At 46.9% G+C, this 15,470-nt stretch overlaps 5 protein-coding genes across 5 annotated transcripts; 2 read left to right on the plus strand and 3 right to left on the minus strand.

The window, feature by feature from the left end:
- Positions 1-2,434: 2,434 nt before the first annotated feature.
- Positions 2,435-2,842, plus strand: N7510_008179 (uncharacterized protein; the record flags this gene model as incomplete). Its single annotated transcript, XM_056980104.1, has 1 exon — positions 2,435-2,842. The coding sequence occupies one exon, from the start codon at positions 2,435-2,437 to the stop codon at positions 2,840-2,842; it is 408 nt and encodes a 135-aa protein (XP_056830313.1).
- A 1,880-nt stretch (positions 2,843-4,722) lies between these two features.
- N7510_008180 (Zn(II)2Cys6 transcription factor) lies at positions 4,723-6,054 on the minus strand (the record flags this gene model as incomplete). The annotated part of the gene is made up of 3 exons (XM_056980105.1): positions 4,723-4,977; positions 5,042-5,530; positions 5,557-6,054. The coding sequence occupies 3 exons, from the start codon at positions 6,052-6,054 to the stop codon at positions 4,723-4,725; spliced, it is 1,242 nt and encodes a 413-aa protein (XP_056830314.1).
- A 473-nt stretch (positions 6,055-6,527) lies between these two features.
- Positions 6,528-7,343, plus strand: N7510_008181 (SDR family NAD(P)-dependent oxidoreductase; the record flags this gene model as incomplete). The annotated part of the gene is made up of 2 exons (XM_056980106.1): positions 6,528-6,635; positions 6,684-7,343. 2 exons carry the CDS (start codon positions 6,528-6,530, stop codon positions 7,341-7,343), a joined length of 768 nt encoding a protein of 255 aa, XP_056830315.1.
- Positions 7,344-10,139: 2,796 nt separating this feature from the next.
- Positions 10,140-11,774, minus strand: N7510_008182 (MFS transporter; the record flags this gene model as incomplete). Its single annotated transcript, XM_056980107.1, has 3 exons — positions 10,140-10,845; positions 10,899-11,103; positions 11,168-11,774. The coding sequence occupies 3 exons, from the start codon at positions 11,772-11,774 to the stop codon at positions 10,140-10,142; spliced, it is 1,518 nt and encodes a 505-aa protein (XP_056830316.1).
- A 2,490-nt stretch (positions 11,775-14,264) lies between these two features.
- N7510_008183 (TNT domain-containing protein) lies at positions 14,265-15,035 on the minus strand (the record flags this gene model as incomplete). The annotated part of the gene is made up of 2 exons (XM_056980108.1): positions 14,265-14,888; positions 14,940-15,035. The coding sequence occupies 2 exons, from the start codon at positions 15,033-15,035 to the stop codon at positions 14,265-14,267; spliced, it is 720 nt and encodes a 239-aa protein (XP_056830317.1).
- Between the last annotated feature and the right edge of the window lie 435 nt (positions 15,036-15,470).

Here is a 15,470-nt window from a genome sequence, read left to right on the forward strand (position 1 = left end):
ATCTCCCTCCATCGACATCCAAGTTCTATCAGATCCGACTACCTATTAGAGCCCATTGATCTCGAGTATACATTACAGGGTATGTTTTCAACAATCCGCTTATTTCATGAAAGTATGTATTCTGCCCTTCCCTCTTCTAGTCTAGCGTCTCACATTATCTCTTACGTGATGCGGGTAGGTAGCTAGCTAACTAACGTAATCAACCACCGAGTGACGAATACCACCGAGTGACGAATTTCGCGTCCATCTCCTACAATCATTTCCTTGACGCGTTATTTTTCACCACCACTATACAAAATGCCTCTATCTCAAGAAAATCGCATTCAGATGGCTATTTCTGCATTCAAAAATAAAAAAATCAAATCAAAATTAAAGGCTGCTGAGATATTTAGTGTGCCTGAAGCTACGCTTCGCCGTCGACTCAACGGTAGGAAATCACGCGCAGAAACACGCGCCAACAGTCATAAATTAAACCCTCTTGAAGAAGAAGTCCTTGCGAAGAGGCTGCTAGATGCAGATAAGCGAGGATTTTCAATTCGGCCAGAGTTTCTACGGGGAATGGCGCAGATCCTGCTTCGCGAGCGCACAGGAGATCCTACTACGACCCTTGGTGTCAACTGGGCATATAAGTTTATCAAACGGCATCCAGCACTGCGCACACGATACAATCGGCGGATCACGTACCAGCGTGCAAAGCAAGAGGATCCAAAGATTATTAAACAATGGTTTGCGACCGTACGCGAGGCTATTCAAGAACATGGTATCCACGAGGACGATATCTGGAACTTTGATGAAACTGGCTTCGCAATGGGACTTTGTTCAACCTCTAAGGTTATTACTGCAGTCGATCGCAGTGAAAGGCCCCGTAGGGTTATTCAGGGGAATCGCGAATGGGTCACAATTATTGAATGTGTGAGCTCAAAGGGGATATCTATACCCCCATGGATCATCTTGAAAGCAGGATCTCAACACGCTGCTTGGTATCAAGAACCTGCTCTCTTCAATAAGGGCTATGCTATCGCAAGAAGTCAGAATGGCTGGACAACAGATGAAATTGGCCTCCGCTGGCTAAAAGAGATGTTTGAACCACATTCTAAAACCTATTCAACTGGTGCAAAGCGGTTGCTTATTCTTGATGGTCATAGTAGTCATCTAACTGCAGATTTTGATGCATTCTGTGAAGAGAATGCTATTATCTGTCTTTGCATGCCTCCTCATACCTCTCATCTTTTACAACCACTTGATGTTGGTGTTTTTGGTCCGCTAAAGCGCGCATATGGAAAACTAGTAGAAGAGATGATGGTTGCCGGCAACAACCATATCGACAAGGAGGATTTCTTGTCTCTCTATCCACCTGCTCGCGAAAAGGTGTTTACTAGGGAGAATATACGCAGTGGTTTTGCAGGTGCAGGACTTAACCCGCTAGATCAAGATCGGGTTCTTGAAAAGGTAACTTTTCAACTTCGGACACCAACACCACCTCTTGTTGAAGTTGAAGGCTCAGTCTCCTCTGCTTTTCAAACACCTCAGAATCCTCGCCAACTCGATCACAAGGTACGCAGTCTACAGAGAAGCCTTCGAAAACGAATGCTTTCTAGTAGTCCAGTATCTCATATTCAACATCTTGAAAAAGCTGCACAGATGGCAATGAATATGAACCTTATTCTTCGACAAGAAATCAAGGTTCTACAAGGTGAGAATAAGCGGAAAATGCAAAAGAGGGCAAGGAAGCGTGGTAATCTTGGTGATGATCTTGTTTTATTTGTACAGGAAGGTCAGAATCGAGTGCAACAGCTTGATACACAGCTTAATGAGCCGGCCGCTGAGACGACGCCAAGGCCTCGCCAGCGAGCTCCACGACGCTGTAGTGGATGCGGGACTACTGGTCATACTATAAGAAATTGTCCTAGTAAATAGCTATTGTTTTATCTTTTTATATGGTCTGATTTAATACATTTGTGGTTGAAAAGCTTGAAATTTAACGGTACGCGCGACGAAATTCGTCACTCGGTGGTATTCGTCACTCGGTGGTTGATTACGTTAATGTACTGTGTCCTTTGCTAAGACCGTATGCCCTTTATAAGTTATAACCTAAGTGTTAGAGTACGGAATTTGCGTATATACTAGTAAATCTACCAGGCAGTCTGATTTGACAATGATGAGAACGATAGTATTCGGTCTATCTATCCCGCCTATTAGTTACAGGGGCAGGAAGCGGAAAAGACTACCGGAATGTGGATATTGCCCTGCACGCCTAATTTCTATGATAGATCAAGTGATCAGGACGCGTCAGATGGCCGACCTAGTAAATTACTCATAGGAGATTTACCGTGACACTAAGCTTAACAACTTCCATTTTTCACAACATACCCTTCTTATCATTCGCTTAAAACTATTTCTTGGTCAAAATACCGCTAGTATCCTATCAGCTATAATGGCCGACGACGAAACACAACGCGTCGCAGATGTTGATGCCGTGTTGTCTACGTTCCAGATGTTTCTTGACGGCATTCGGGATCGGGACAAGAATCGCATGCTCTCCCTTGTGTTGCCGACTGGGGGTGCCACGCTCTCACGCTCCCCAGACACTTTGATTCTCACCCTGGCTGAGGTCGTTGAACGAATCCCATTTGATGGATCGGCTAGGGTCCTCGAGGAAGTTATCTATGATCCAGAAGTCAAGATCGACCACGATATTGCAATGATCTGGGCGCCGTACAAATTCTACATCGACGGGGAGATCCATCACGTGGGCACGAATATCGTATCTTTGTTGAAACGAGAGGGTGTATGGAAAATCAGTTGTGTAGCTGATAACAGTCGACAGCCTTCACCTAAGTAAATGAATCAAAGGATTGCGAACTTCGCAGTGGACACGCACATTTGTTTTCTGAAACGACGAGGACATACAGCTTTGCAAGGTTTTGTAACTTACTTGGGAACTCTTTCTTCGGGGGAAAAAGAAAGACAGATCTAGGTCTCTCTCACCACATATATTTTCCTGTATTGATAGTGTAATTCGCATGGCAAAGACGCAAGATGGAGGTGATGAGTATCTCATTTACCCCGATCGCTTACAACGAAAGTAATAGCAAGATATAGGAAGATAATAAAGCAGTTGCCTATTGCGCCACACTCTCCTTGTGGCTTGCTCTTTGTCGCTTGCTCAATAAAATATCAGCGGTAAGTCCTCGGCGGTGGCGCCAGAAAGAGTAACTCGGCGTGTATTGGTCAAGCCGATTTCGAGAATGAGTGTATCAGACAATCAAAATCCATGCCCTAATGGCATCTACGTCAGACTCACTATTCTCATTCTTATTGTTGTCGGACACACCGCATCCGACTCACATCACTCTTGGGGAAAGGGTAGGCGATCAATTGCCTTGTCCCAAATCACCACCGATGGGAGCGTTTAGTATCTAAACCCAAATCAGTAAGATTCAATTCTCAATCGCAAAACAATGAGAATACGGATGATCCAAAAGTTACAGCCTCAGGAAGACCAATTCATTTCTGATATTGATCAGTACTTTGATAGTGCCCGAGTTATCATTAGAGATACGGATGATCCAGACTGGCTCTACAATTGGTGGCGTACCCATAGGGGTGAATACCTTCAAATGGCAGAGGCTACCAGGGAATTTCTTGCTATCCCAGCTTCAGAGGTATCGGTTGAGATATTAATTAGTGTAGGGAGAGATCTTTTAAAATTTCGAAGATTTGCTCTAAAATAATTATCCGTAAAGGCAGATATTGGGAACAGCCTTAGCTAGATGAACTAGTGGGCGAGTAAAGAAAGGTGCGTGGTGATAAAAATGCGAAGACGAAGAGGGCCAATACGACTGCAAAGAAATCAAGAGAGCCCTGACCCTTTTAAGGCATTATGGATTAGCATGGGACCTATGTTGAAAGGCCGGGTACAAACATTTACCAGTCAAGCATCCTTTACTAAGAGCAGCGATGCCTTAAAAGTGTTTTAAGTTTACAAGACTTTGGCTTCTACTCTCCAACTCACGCCACAGGCCAGCAACTCCCTCCCACAAACTGGAGTTCCCGGACAAGAGATCCAAATGACCTCGGTCATGAAATAGCTTCGAAATGGTTTCTTTAACGTCGTCTTCGTCATGAAGACCTCCACCCAGCGGGTATCGGAGCAATGTAGTCAATTGAATGGCGACAGAATGCCATGTAAAGGCGGAACAGACTATCCAAGAAAAATGGTGAGGGGTATAAACCTCCAAATTCTCCCGGACAAGGCGGCAATAGCTCTTCGCACGGGCATATAAACTGCCAAGAAAAAAATATCAGCACCATTGATTTAATCGATATCCGTAAACTTACTCAAGTTCGCAGTCCGTTATGTTGGATGAAAGAGAAAGCGATGAAGCTTCGGCAAACTGAAACCATGCTTGGAGACCGACAAGACGAAATCGCTGCAGAGCGAGATTTGCCAAATCAATCATCAGCTTTTGACGAGGTACAGCAGTATCTAGACGGTCCAAAAATTTGGTCTGAAGGTATGTTCGTCGCTGTTCAAGAAACTGTTCGAGGAAAGAAGAGTAGATATCGTGGCCATCTGTTACCCGCTCTGACGGGAGATAGCGAAGTACCGTGCGAGAGATTGCTGCTATTTCGTATTGTAGCAGGGCCAGAGACATATCTGTGTAACCGTGGCGCGGGGGAGGCTTCGCGGTGGAGAACTCAGCGACATCCCAATCACGATCATTGCAGTTGAGGGGGGGGCGGTATGTCATCAACGCGCCAGGGGGAGACAAGTGAGTCCAGGCCACAATTGTCGGACACCCAAGTATCTAGGAGTAAAATATGATACCACATGCGGCGGCGCGATTCAATTTTCCAAGGGGAGAGCCCAAAAAGCTCTCCGTCACGATGAACTCCAATCCTTTGTGCCATTCGCGCAGCGGTCGCTAGCATAGAGCTTGCTTCAAGCATTTCGCCGCTCCAGAATAGGAGAGTCTGAGTATTGTCAGTTAGCGGGTATATTAGGGTATTTCGGACACCATGTCAATAGACTACCTACAATATACATTAGATACGTTTGTAGAGCAGACTCTTCATGGGTCGTGTGCAGCCTTAATCCTTCCAGCCCTTGGGTTGCACACGTTTTAAACCGTGTTTGAAGCGCATGCTTGGCTTCGCCCAGATGAATACGGCACTCTTCGTCGGTGATGCTGAGAGTGGCCAGGGAGTAGACGATGAAAACCAGACACTCAAACTGGGGCGCCCTAACGAGAACGCCTCGTCGAAACAAATTTAGTTCGCGGAGCATCTGAGGCACATGTAAAATTCGGATGAAAGGATCCACAAACTGAATATACGTGTTGATCAAATAATCAACGGCGGATGGGGACGGGTGATTTGCCATGTTAATAGAGCGGTAAAGATATTCACTTTCACTATTGAACGAGGGTTGGGTTCCTGCACCGTACTTTCCAACCTGATCGTGATCCAAAAGGAAGCTCAGGTTCCCAATCTGCGGTAAGCGAGAACTGGTGTAAGCTCTGAAGGACTAGACGACGAATTATCTTTTCTCACCTCGAAATACATAGTGGGCCAGAAGCCTGGCACCAGATATCTCGACTGATGTCTTTCATGGACAAGTTTCCCAGAACGCGAATGCCGGGCATCTAACAGGGGAGACGCTCCCGTGGAAGCTAACATGACAGAGGCTTCATTTTCAGCATCGGAAAATACACATCGGCAGGAACTAGGGGAGCTAGAAATGGCTGAATTGTCTGAAAACCAATTTTGATAAAATGTGCGCGCGCGCTTTGCGACTCTCTCTAGAGCCTGGTTGTCTGAGCTACTGCCTTCGTGGGATTGTGAGGCTTCGTTTGCAGGTATGTCGAACCAACACTGTTCATTCCTTTGCTTGCAGCGAACACAAGGGTAAGTCCGGGAACAGCGGACTTTGCGACGCCGGCAGTGCACGCATGGAAGAGTTAACGAAGTCGTGGAATCGGCAATATTCGAGGGTTCCTGCGGAGAATGATCGGTGGCTTCGTTGGCCCCCAGAAAAAGAGGCCCGTCCATTGCGTCTCTGGCTTTCTGAGGGGAGGACAGTTGAATGTCCATTGGAAATCGGACGCCGTTCCTTTACAGACAGTCGACAGAAGGCTCGGCACAGTGAGTGATGCTATCAAATGTTATTGAGGAGGCGATTCTTCATTTTCCAGCGGTAGTTATTTGTCAGATTAGATTTGTCATGTTGATTTTTAGTTCCCACCTACAGATTATTCAGCCCGAGCTCGCCGACCTCGCCGAGCTCGGCGAGCTCGCAGCTTAAGCAGAGCTACAGTTCGTAAAAAGATGCGGTGATGACAAGTTGTTGGAAGCTGGATCGCGTGTCAGCGCGCGAACTGACGTGCTGCGACATTTCCTTGACACCCTTTCCGGCACAATCACGATGAGCGACGAATGTCATCCCCAAGGATATAAGAGGCCCGCCAGGTGCGGTGCAAATGCCGTCAACGTCTCTAGTTTTCTTTACGACCCCGCATCCTACAATGACATTCCAAGAATTCAAAGGCAAACTTGCCATTGTCACCGGAGGCTCTAAGCAGAATGGCATTGGTTTCGCGACTGCCTTTGCGTTGGCCAAGGCCGGTGCTGATGTGCGTTACCTCGTGCAGTGAAAGCGGGCTGAGCTGACGGTGTTGCAGATTGTACTCCACTACAATTCGAACAAAGAGGCAGCTGAACACAGTGCCAATAAGATTCGCGAGCTTGAGGTCAGGGTCGCCGTTGTCCAAGGCGACGCGGGGTCTCTGAGCTTCGGAGACGACGTTGTTCGCGCTACCGTGGAGGCGTTCCCAGGTCGTCAGATCGACATCATTGTTAACAATGCCGGTCACGCTACCTTCCAGGAGGGCGCCGAGACGGCCGTAGTCGAGGAGTTCGACGCGTTGTTTCACCCTAACGTCAGAGGCCCGCACCTCCTAGTGCAGGCCGCACTTCCCTATCTCGCTTCTCCTGGCGGCCGCATTATTAATGTTGGCAGCGTTGTTGCCCGCACCGGCGCCAAACAAGCAGCCCTCTACTCAAGCACGAAAGGGGCTTTGAACACCTTGACACTGGCTTGGGCCGAAGAGCTCGGGGAGAGGGGCATCACCGTGAACGTGGTCGCTCCGGGACCGATCGATACGGATTATGCTCCTCCAGAGGAGCATCCGTTGACGAAGAAATTTCGGGCACAGCAGTACATCAAGCGCAACGGAAGTACGGAGGAGGTCGCGAATGTCATCGTGTTTGCGGCAAGTTCTGGCGCTAGCTTTGTATCGGGTCAGGTGCTAGGTGTTGATGGAGGTCTGAGTTACATATAATTCAGCGTCTTCGTGGGAAAATGGCTATAGAAAGACTAAGTGGCAGTTGAAGAATGAAACTTGGAGGCTGCCGTCAAGATTGGCCAACTCAGATAATTATAAGTCTTAACTCCGCGGTCGGGCAAGCAACTCGTTACAGGAAGGTTTCCCGGTTGCTTTCAGCTCAAAGAAATTGCCTTGTTAGATTCGTAGTAAACAGACTACCAAGATAATATATGCCGATAAGCGTAGCTTATAGTTATTTCGAATGTAATCAGTAAGCCAGTGGCCCATGTAAGCATATGCTTTTTGTTATGGGTGACTTAGTTTTCACTGTTCTCTTTGTTTTCACCACCCTTATATTTTCACATCTCAACAACACGACCCACTAATGACTGAAATCGTGAATTCCCAGATAACTTCAAACAAGCATTATATAATCCTCGGATTAGCGGCGGTCTGGAATTACATTATACCGTTTCTGGCGTCTCTTCAATCTGGCATTTCGCGAATGTTGCCGAGTTGAAGACAGGGGGTCACTTTCCTTGCTTTAACGAGATGGCGAGTACAATCTTATTGACATCGTCAGGGCGTGGTCAACCGAATTTTTCGCGGACCGCCTACAGAAGAGGAAAAGAGACAAAATCTAGAGAAGGAGCGTGACATTTTGCTGCGGGAGAAATTATACTGATGTGCGACAAGGACATGTTAATGCTCTCACGATGAAATCTTCCTTTGCCGATAGTCTCGGACATGGTTTCGCGTCTCTCAGACGAAGCTCTACACGTCTCACGCTAAATTCTTGGATACGAAGAAGCGAACGAAGGACCTTTGTTGGAAAGAATAAGGCACATCAAGAACAGAATTGCGGACGTCATATCAACTCTATCTACCCAGGTGAACGCACTCAATATTCTCAATAGAATCCTTCTGGTCGACATTTCGAGCATTTGGAACCTTCCGAGCCGAATAGTTTCGACATTTTCTATCGGGTTATGCGGTCAGACAGCCATGACCGATATGACAACCACTTTGGTTTGCGTTCTTCAAAGTCCATGAAAATGTAGCTCGTGAGCTAGATAATGGCACCGTTTAGTTCAATTCTCATGTTGATATCTCAACGGGACTTGAACACCGTTGGGAGGGAAGGGGATTCTTCGGTAGACTTTCCGGGAATGTGATCACATCTTTTGCCGCCATATCTTTCAATAATGCGCGATCGGGTTTTCCGTTTCCGGTCTGGAGCTTCATTAGCACACATATGCGGTGGAATGAGATTGCATTTTACGAACATTTGAAAGCGACAAAGAGTCAAGAAGTCCCATGCCCCCGAGAAGCTGCATCTTCGATGCCAGTGTCTTTGTCATCCATTGAAGGAAGTCCTCCAATATGAATTCTGATCCCGATCTTTTGACAAGATCTCCACGAGGCACAGGCTCTTCATCTCCATGCCTAAATGTCAATGCGTTTCAAGATTAACAACCGTCGCCCTTCGAGACAAAATATAAGTAGGTGACCACTTACATCTTTACGGCAACAAGGCTTGCGTCGACAATGTCTGGATGGAGAAGAATAGCGATTTCAATTTCGGACACAAAAACATGGTTTCCGTCGATTTTGAAGAGGTCCTATGTCAGGTCAGATCACTGATATAGTCGAGGTGTCAGGAAAGCGAGAACGAGTTATCTTGATGCGCCCCACGATATGGAACTGACCCTTTTCATCCACTCGAAAGAGGTCACCTGTCCGGAACCATCCATCGCTAGTAAAAGCTTCCGCAGTTTGATCAGGTTGATCCGAGTATCCCTTGGATGGCACCGGAGGTTTGATCAGCAGTTCCCCGGCCATGTCTCTATCCACAACCTGACCTGATTCAACATCAATGATTTTTGCTTCATAATTTGCTGCAAGCTCTCCCAAACTATTATCTGTAAATGTGGGAGGGATCCGAGGAACAGTAACAATTGACATGCCGAGCCTGTGAACACCAACCAATTAGTTAATGGACGAAAAATAGATTTATCATATATCGTACTCTGTTTAGCCCCATGCCGCAAGACATGGGGTTCCATATTGCCGAAATCATATTAATCAAAACAATGTAAGATCTCTCATTTGTTTGAGTAGCCGAACAGCTACTCGAATTTGGCGGATTGGCTGACTTTACGGCTTAATTAGTATGGGCTCTTCTTTGCCTCAGCGGGTCATGCGTCTTTGATCGATTATCCTGAGGCTGAAGACTTGCAAGGCATCGCAGCAACAAAGATTTTGGATCGCCGTATCGTGGCAGCAGCATAAGACTTTATTGTTTACGTTTGTTTTATTTACTGTCATTAGTTGTCACGGTGGTGCAATCTTCCCAGGAATTATCAATCCTTCGAACGGAAAATCCGTGATCTTTAACTGCCGGGTGACTGGCTTTACTAGTGGAGGAGAAGAGGAGAACAACGTTCTTGACACAAAGGAAAGTTAGGACCGACTCACTATCGATGCAACCGCTGCTACGTGCGGGGCGACTTGTGAATTCTTTGCAGAAAGAGAAATGATTTTTTTGATGCTGATATAGCCGGCTATATACGTGTTTCTCCCGCTGGTCCCTGGGACGCGTTTATCATCACAGATGGCGCATTGTTACGGGAGCCAATCCCGCTAGTGCCCAGGTCACTGCGGAAGCCGCGTAAAGGCGTTCGATGTGCTCTAATGGTTCCACACAATAGGTTAAACATCTGCAAACAATAATAACTTTCCCAATCTTCATTGACAACGGCATAAATATCTCAGCTTGTATACCCCGTCAGTCCCTTTATGTTATCACCATTACGCATCCGGGCCTGTGGTAAATCGAGATTTGCCTCGTAATGCCGCGCTAAACTTCATGAACAGCAAAGGAACCGGTAATGCTAAACAAGAGATCCCACCCAGCAGACTGGCTGACGGCCCGAGACCCAAATTCTCAAACATAGGCCGTGCAGCAATGGGCATCGCGCAGGCAAGAATCGACCGCAAAATAGTGTTTGCAGATACGGCACTGGCAGCAAATGGCCCATAAGTATCGACCAGGAAATTTAAACATTGCTGAAAGACAATATTGAACCCTGCAGCGATGAAACCTGGTGATTGTGCATCAGCTAAGAAATCGATCATGGTAAAACGTATCTTACCTCCTGCCACCACTGGTGATGGCCAGGGGTGCTTTGGAGCCGCAGTCCATCCAAACCAAAATAGGCCCCCGGTTAGCAGAACGCCCCCAACAATGATGGGAGGTAAACGAGCTTCGGGTACTGCTTTCCCGCCATTTTCTTTCAGGGCCCGCCTATAACGTGGCTGGTTTGCAAAGTTGATGAGGACCGCACAGATCACTCCGACTAGGATAGATAGGAAAGGGAGGGTTGATATGACTAGACTCCAGCGTCGGTCTTCATTGAAGACAATTGGAAAGACTTCGAGAGTCAAATAAATGAGGCTGTAGGTGAAGGAGGCGTAGAGGGCGAGTAGGGTGACCATCGGCTCGGTAAACAACATCCTGTCAAGATCGGGTTAGTCAAACTCTTCGGCAGGCGGATAAGGGGCACCTACACAAGTGGCCGAACAAGATGCTTGGTAGCAACATTATGCACATCGAACTTCTTGTCATGAGGATGCCAGTATCGTTCATCCCCTGTACTCTTGCGTAGCCTCCAGGCCTTTCGCTTCAGGAGAACTGGAGCGTATGTCTCCGGGAGGCATAGCGCACAGAGGGCGAATAAGAAGAAAGCGATGATGGCTTCGACGTACTGCGTCCCTGGAGCAAAGTCGTTAGCCTAGCTAATTAACGTACAAGTCCATTGAAGACAAGAAGAACTTACAACGCCACCCTAGACTATGGTTGACAGTCAAGGCAGAACCAACGATAGGCCCAATTGTAGGACCTCCTGTGATGCATAGCGCCACAAATGTCATCGCATTTCCACGTGTTGCGGGTGGGAAGATGTCTCCTAGGGCTGCAGGTACATTACTGATTGGCGCCGACGCAAAAATTCCACCAAAGAACCGTGTAAGAAAAATGGCAGCAGCATTTTTGCTTGTTGCTGTACCAATGCTGAAGAGGCCCAGAATAAAGACGGCGGGTAACATGCCCAACCGGCGACCGTAAATTTCACTGATGGGGGCCCAGATCATAGGGCCGAAGGCCCAACCCAAGACAAAGAGGGCTACAGTCAGGGATGTGACTTCAGTGCTAACTTTGGTATATTCTGCAATCTCTGTTGAGCCAGGAGAGATGATAGATGACCCGAGAGCACCCGTCATCGCAAGCAAGCTCATTTGAAAGACGAGCCATATCTTGTAGGGAGTGCTGAAATTTTTAGGATTTTTGGGATCGTCGGGCTGAAAATTGACCTTAAAGTTCTCAAGATTCTCAGCCTTGGCCTGTTCAATCGGCTGGGATTGGGATTCAAGATCGAGAGGTGCCATGGTTGGAGGACAATGGCGGGTTGAACAGTTGAAGCATATTAGCAAGAGAAGAAATAAGCCGGCATTATATTATATAGAGCTTTGACTCCCCCAATTTCAAACTCTCGCAAACACGCGTAGATAACATTGGAGCCGATATACCCGTGAAATCGTTCATTATAAACCACCAACCACTGGACTGAGGGTGGATTCGTATTTTCGCCTAGTGGTTACCCAACTTAAACGAGCACCCACAAGGTCGCTGAGTTTATCACTAAGGAAATGGTATCAAGGTAAAGAAATAGCGTACCTAAACTAGTCCATATCATACAAACATTAGTTCATCGGAATGGAATGATTTGCTATTCTTTAATAGTATTAGCGGCGGCCGCCGAGCCCCACATTTCATCCATTCCTGATTCCGTCATTCATCCGTCGACCCATACTACCTGCAGTCATGCACCTACAAGACCCGTACAGCATGGGACTCTAGCAGTTGAATTTCTCCCTTTTCCGGTGTTGCAGTCTCGAATTTCAACCTTGTTTCATATAGACATTACATTTAGCGGCGGCCGCTGGCTAATGTACTATCGCTGCAGATCGGCTGCAAGTCGGATTACGTATCGGACAACCTTGGGAGAACATCATTGGACAAATTGGGGGCCAAACTCTCCGATAACCCCCTCTCTTTGACTATGGAGCGTGCACCAAGAGTTTGTGCAACCTGCAAAGGTCGGAAGAAAGGTTGTGATAAAGCTCTTCCACGTTGTGGATATTGCACCCAACGTGGTCTGATATGTCTATACGAGGACCCGGCAGCGGCTTCAGAGGGCCGTCACAATCTGGTGGGGAGCAATGTATTATGGTCTACTACCAGTCCGTCGTTGCCCTCAAATCCCTTGACAAATTCAATCCTATCACAGCCGCGCATGACGATCGAAAACGCTCTACATCATGAAGTCTCCAATGTCTTTACAATCACGGAACGGGCGTTTTCAGAGGTCTGTGATCAATATTTCCGAAGCTTCCACCGGTGGCTCCCAGTAGTATCGCATGATCTACTGATGAACACCACCACTTTATATCTTGATAGATGTCCGCCTGCGGACTTTTCTCTTCTCGTGCTGGCCATGTATTTGGTTACATTGGATCCTTCAGACGACAATAGAGCACAGATTGTACCCCCACATACTTTATATCTTGAGTTGCGGATGTCTTTTACTTGCGTACAAACTGTGCTCGCCGCTTCTACAAGGCTTATTCAGACTGGGCTCCTTCTGGCGGCATACGAGTATGCTTGTGGAAGGCCTCATGCCGCATACATCTCCATTGGAACATGTGTACGGATTGCCTCTATCCTTGGGATTGATAGACCTAGCTGGCTGAATGAGAAGGTGAATGGTGACGCTGCCCTGGAGCTTAGGTCCCTTGAAATTCAAAACATATATTGGGGAATGATCATGCTCGAAAGGTGGGGCTATACTTATGGAAGCCAAATGAAGCCTCTTCGCTGACATTAATAAATTGTGCAGGCTTGTCTTATATGAATGTCCACTCGACCATCTCAAACCGGCATTGAATTTTCCAGCTCCTGGGACTGGACTGCCATCGGATCTTGTACCACCGACTTACGCTAGCTCACTTTCTTGTGCTCAAGATGTTGGACAAGTAGCTACCGTGGGTGATATACATTCAGCCAGCGTCAGCTCTTTCGGTCGCCAAATACAGGCAGTATCATTTCTAGTTCAAGTTTTACGGGTCACGGATGACCATATTGCGACGCCACTCCCAGAACTAAACAAATTGGATGAAAATCTACGGGAGTTCTTGACAATTTTGATGAGTCAAACCCCTGGCATACATCAATGCGGTGCCAATGGGATCTTGATAAGGTATATATAGCAGCATTGGGAAATTACAGAGCGAGATTTTTGCAATAATGAGCAATGAAGCTGATATTCAAAAGGTCCCTTGTCCGTCTACATCAGTATATTCTGAAGCGACCGTCTACGCCAGATCATCTGGTTCACGAGCAGTCACACGCCACTCTCGACACGCTTGCTCGTATGATGGTCGAGGTGGCTCATGACCACCTAGAGCAGTTCGTGCCGGGCCAAATCGACTCCCTCCCTCTCTCATGTTCGTATAATATGCGATCTATGATGGAGCTCATTGAGGATCGGCGGGGACATGTTAGCAGCAAAGAGCCTCCAGAAGGACTAGAAGCATTCGTGGCCCTTCATGAAGTTGTTTGCAAAAGGTGGAGATGTTCGTTGGAGCATTAGATTGGTGGAAAGGTATTCTGGAGAAGAAAGGATTGCTTTCCTTAACGTTATTAACTAAGTTAATTCCCAGAAAATTAGACTGGTCTGTTCTTCCCCTGCCTTTCAGGTATTACCTCCTTCGACATCCCCGTCTCTCTGCAGTGTCGGTTGATTCCGCCAGCTTTCCACGATCGCGTCACCATCTACCAATTACATTGCGCAGTCACAACCAATGCCCTTCCTTCGTTTAGCTATTTGGCCCGGGCGTGTAATTGTCCGCAAAGTCTGCTTTGTTGTCATACTCGGACCTTTCCAGACGTCTTAGATATTTCATGTCTACCAGCGCGGACATATTGAGGGGATGGGTGAATTGTGTTCCCATCCCAGGTTGTTCAAACCATGGCGCAACTGGCCCAAGAGTGACCGGAAGCTCCTTAATCACCTCGTAAACATGATAGTTGTATGGATAATCGCCGTCATTGTTGTCTAAATTGTAGGGGGGCAACGCCCTTTCAATGTAAGGCGCACCCAAGGGGCTAAAGAAGTTGCCACCTTCACCACCAAAGCGGTCAACCTTTCGGCCAACTGGGAGGATGACATCGCCCGAAATTCTTCTTCCAGAACTTTCATACACGAATCCATTCTGAAGAGGATAGTGGTACGAATCGTTATTGGGGTATGTCCACTTCTCAAGGAATTCGTACGGGCAAAGATCGCCAAATCGGGCATACGTCGCCAACTCTGTCGAAAGAGGAAAATATCTAGGAAGTTTGATCGGACCTAGGCTTGAATTACCGCAGACATAGGATGCGTTGGAGAAAGTTATGTTGGCGCAGGGGTCCGGTTGGCATCGCTGAGGATATGGAGGCTCCTAAACCCAATTAGATCATTGATTGTATCTTAGTTTATATATGTAACTTACCCAAACGTCGCCATCATCAGACTGCTGCCATGCCTGAGCGGTCGTTATGGCTGCACTAAGCAGCAGGATAGAATGAAGAGCAACTCGGTAAAACATGTTCACAGGGTAGGTGGCTCCAAAGCAAGAAGGTATTGAACTGTGTGTAATAGGATTGATGACACTAGTTTCTGAATGTGCGTCCTTGACAAGTATTTATATTGAGCGCCTGCGCAATTCACATGTCCCTTATGACTGTCCACATACTCCCCCTGTACAAGACTATATTATACTGACATTTTCCGTTGGCTCAACGTAGCCACCATTTTTTACAAATACCAAAAGCCACCAAAACGAACAGCAGTCATAACGGAGGCGTCTATCTAATGACACAATTGGTCACAGGTATCCACCGGGGAAATATATATAAAAATGGGATAATATGTTATCCAGAAAAGACTTATTACCATTTAGGTACATGCCATCCCTAGATGTCATGAAAACCGCTTTCCTAATCAGCGCTATCCTAACTACTTCGTATATAGTGTTTAATAA

The sequence above is a fragment of the Penicillium lagena genome (genome assembly GCF_028827675.1).
Source record: "Penicillium lagena strain IBT 129212 chromosome Unknown utg000006l_segment0_segment0, whole genome shotgun sequence".
Taxonomy (NCBI): domain Eukaryota; kingdom Fungi; phylum Ascomycota; class Eurotiomycetes; order Eurotiales; family Aspergillaceae; genus Penicillium; species Penicillium lagena.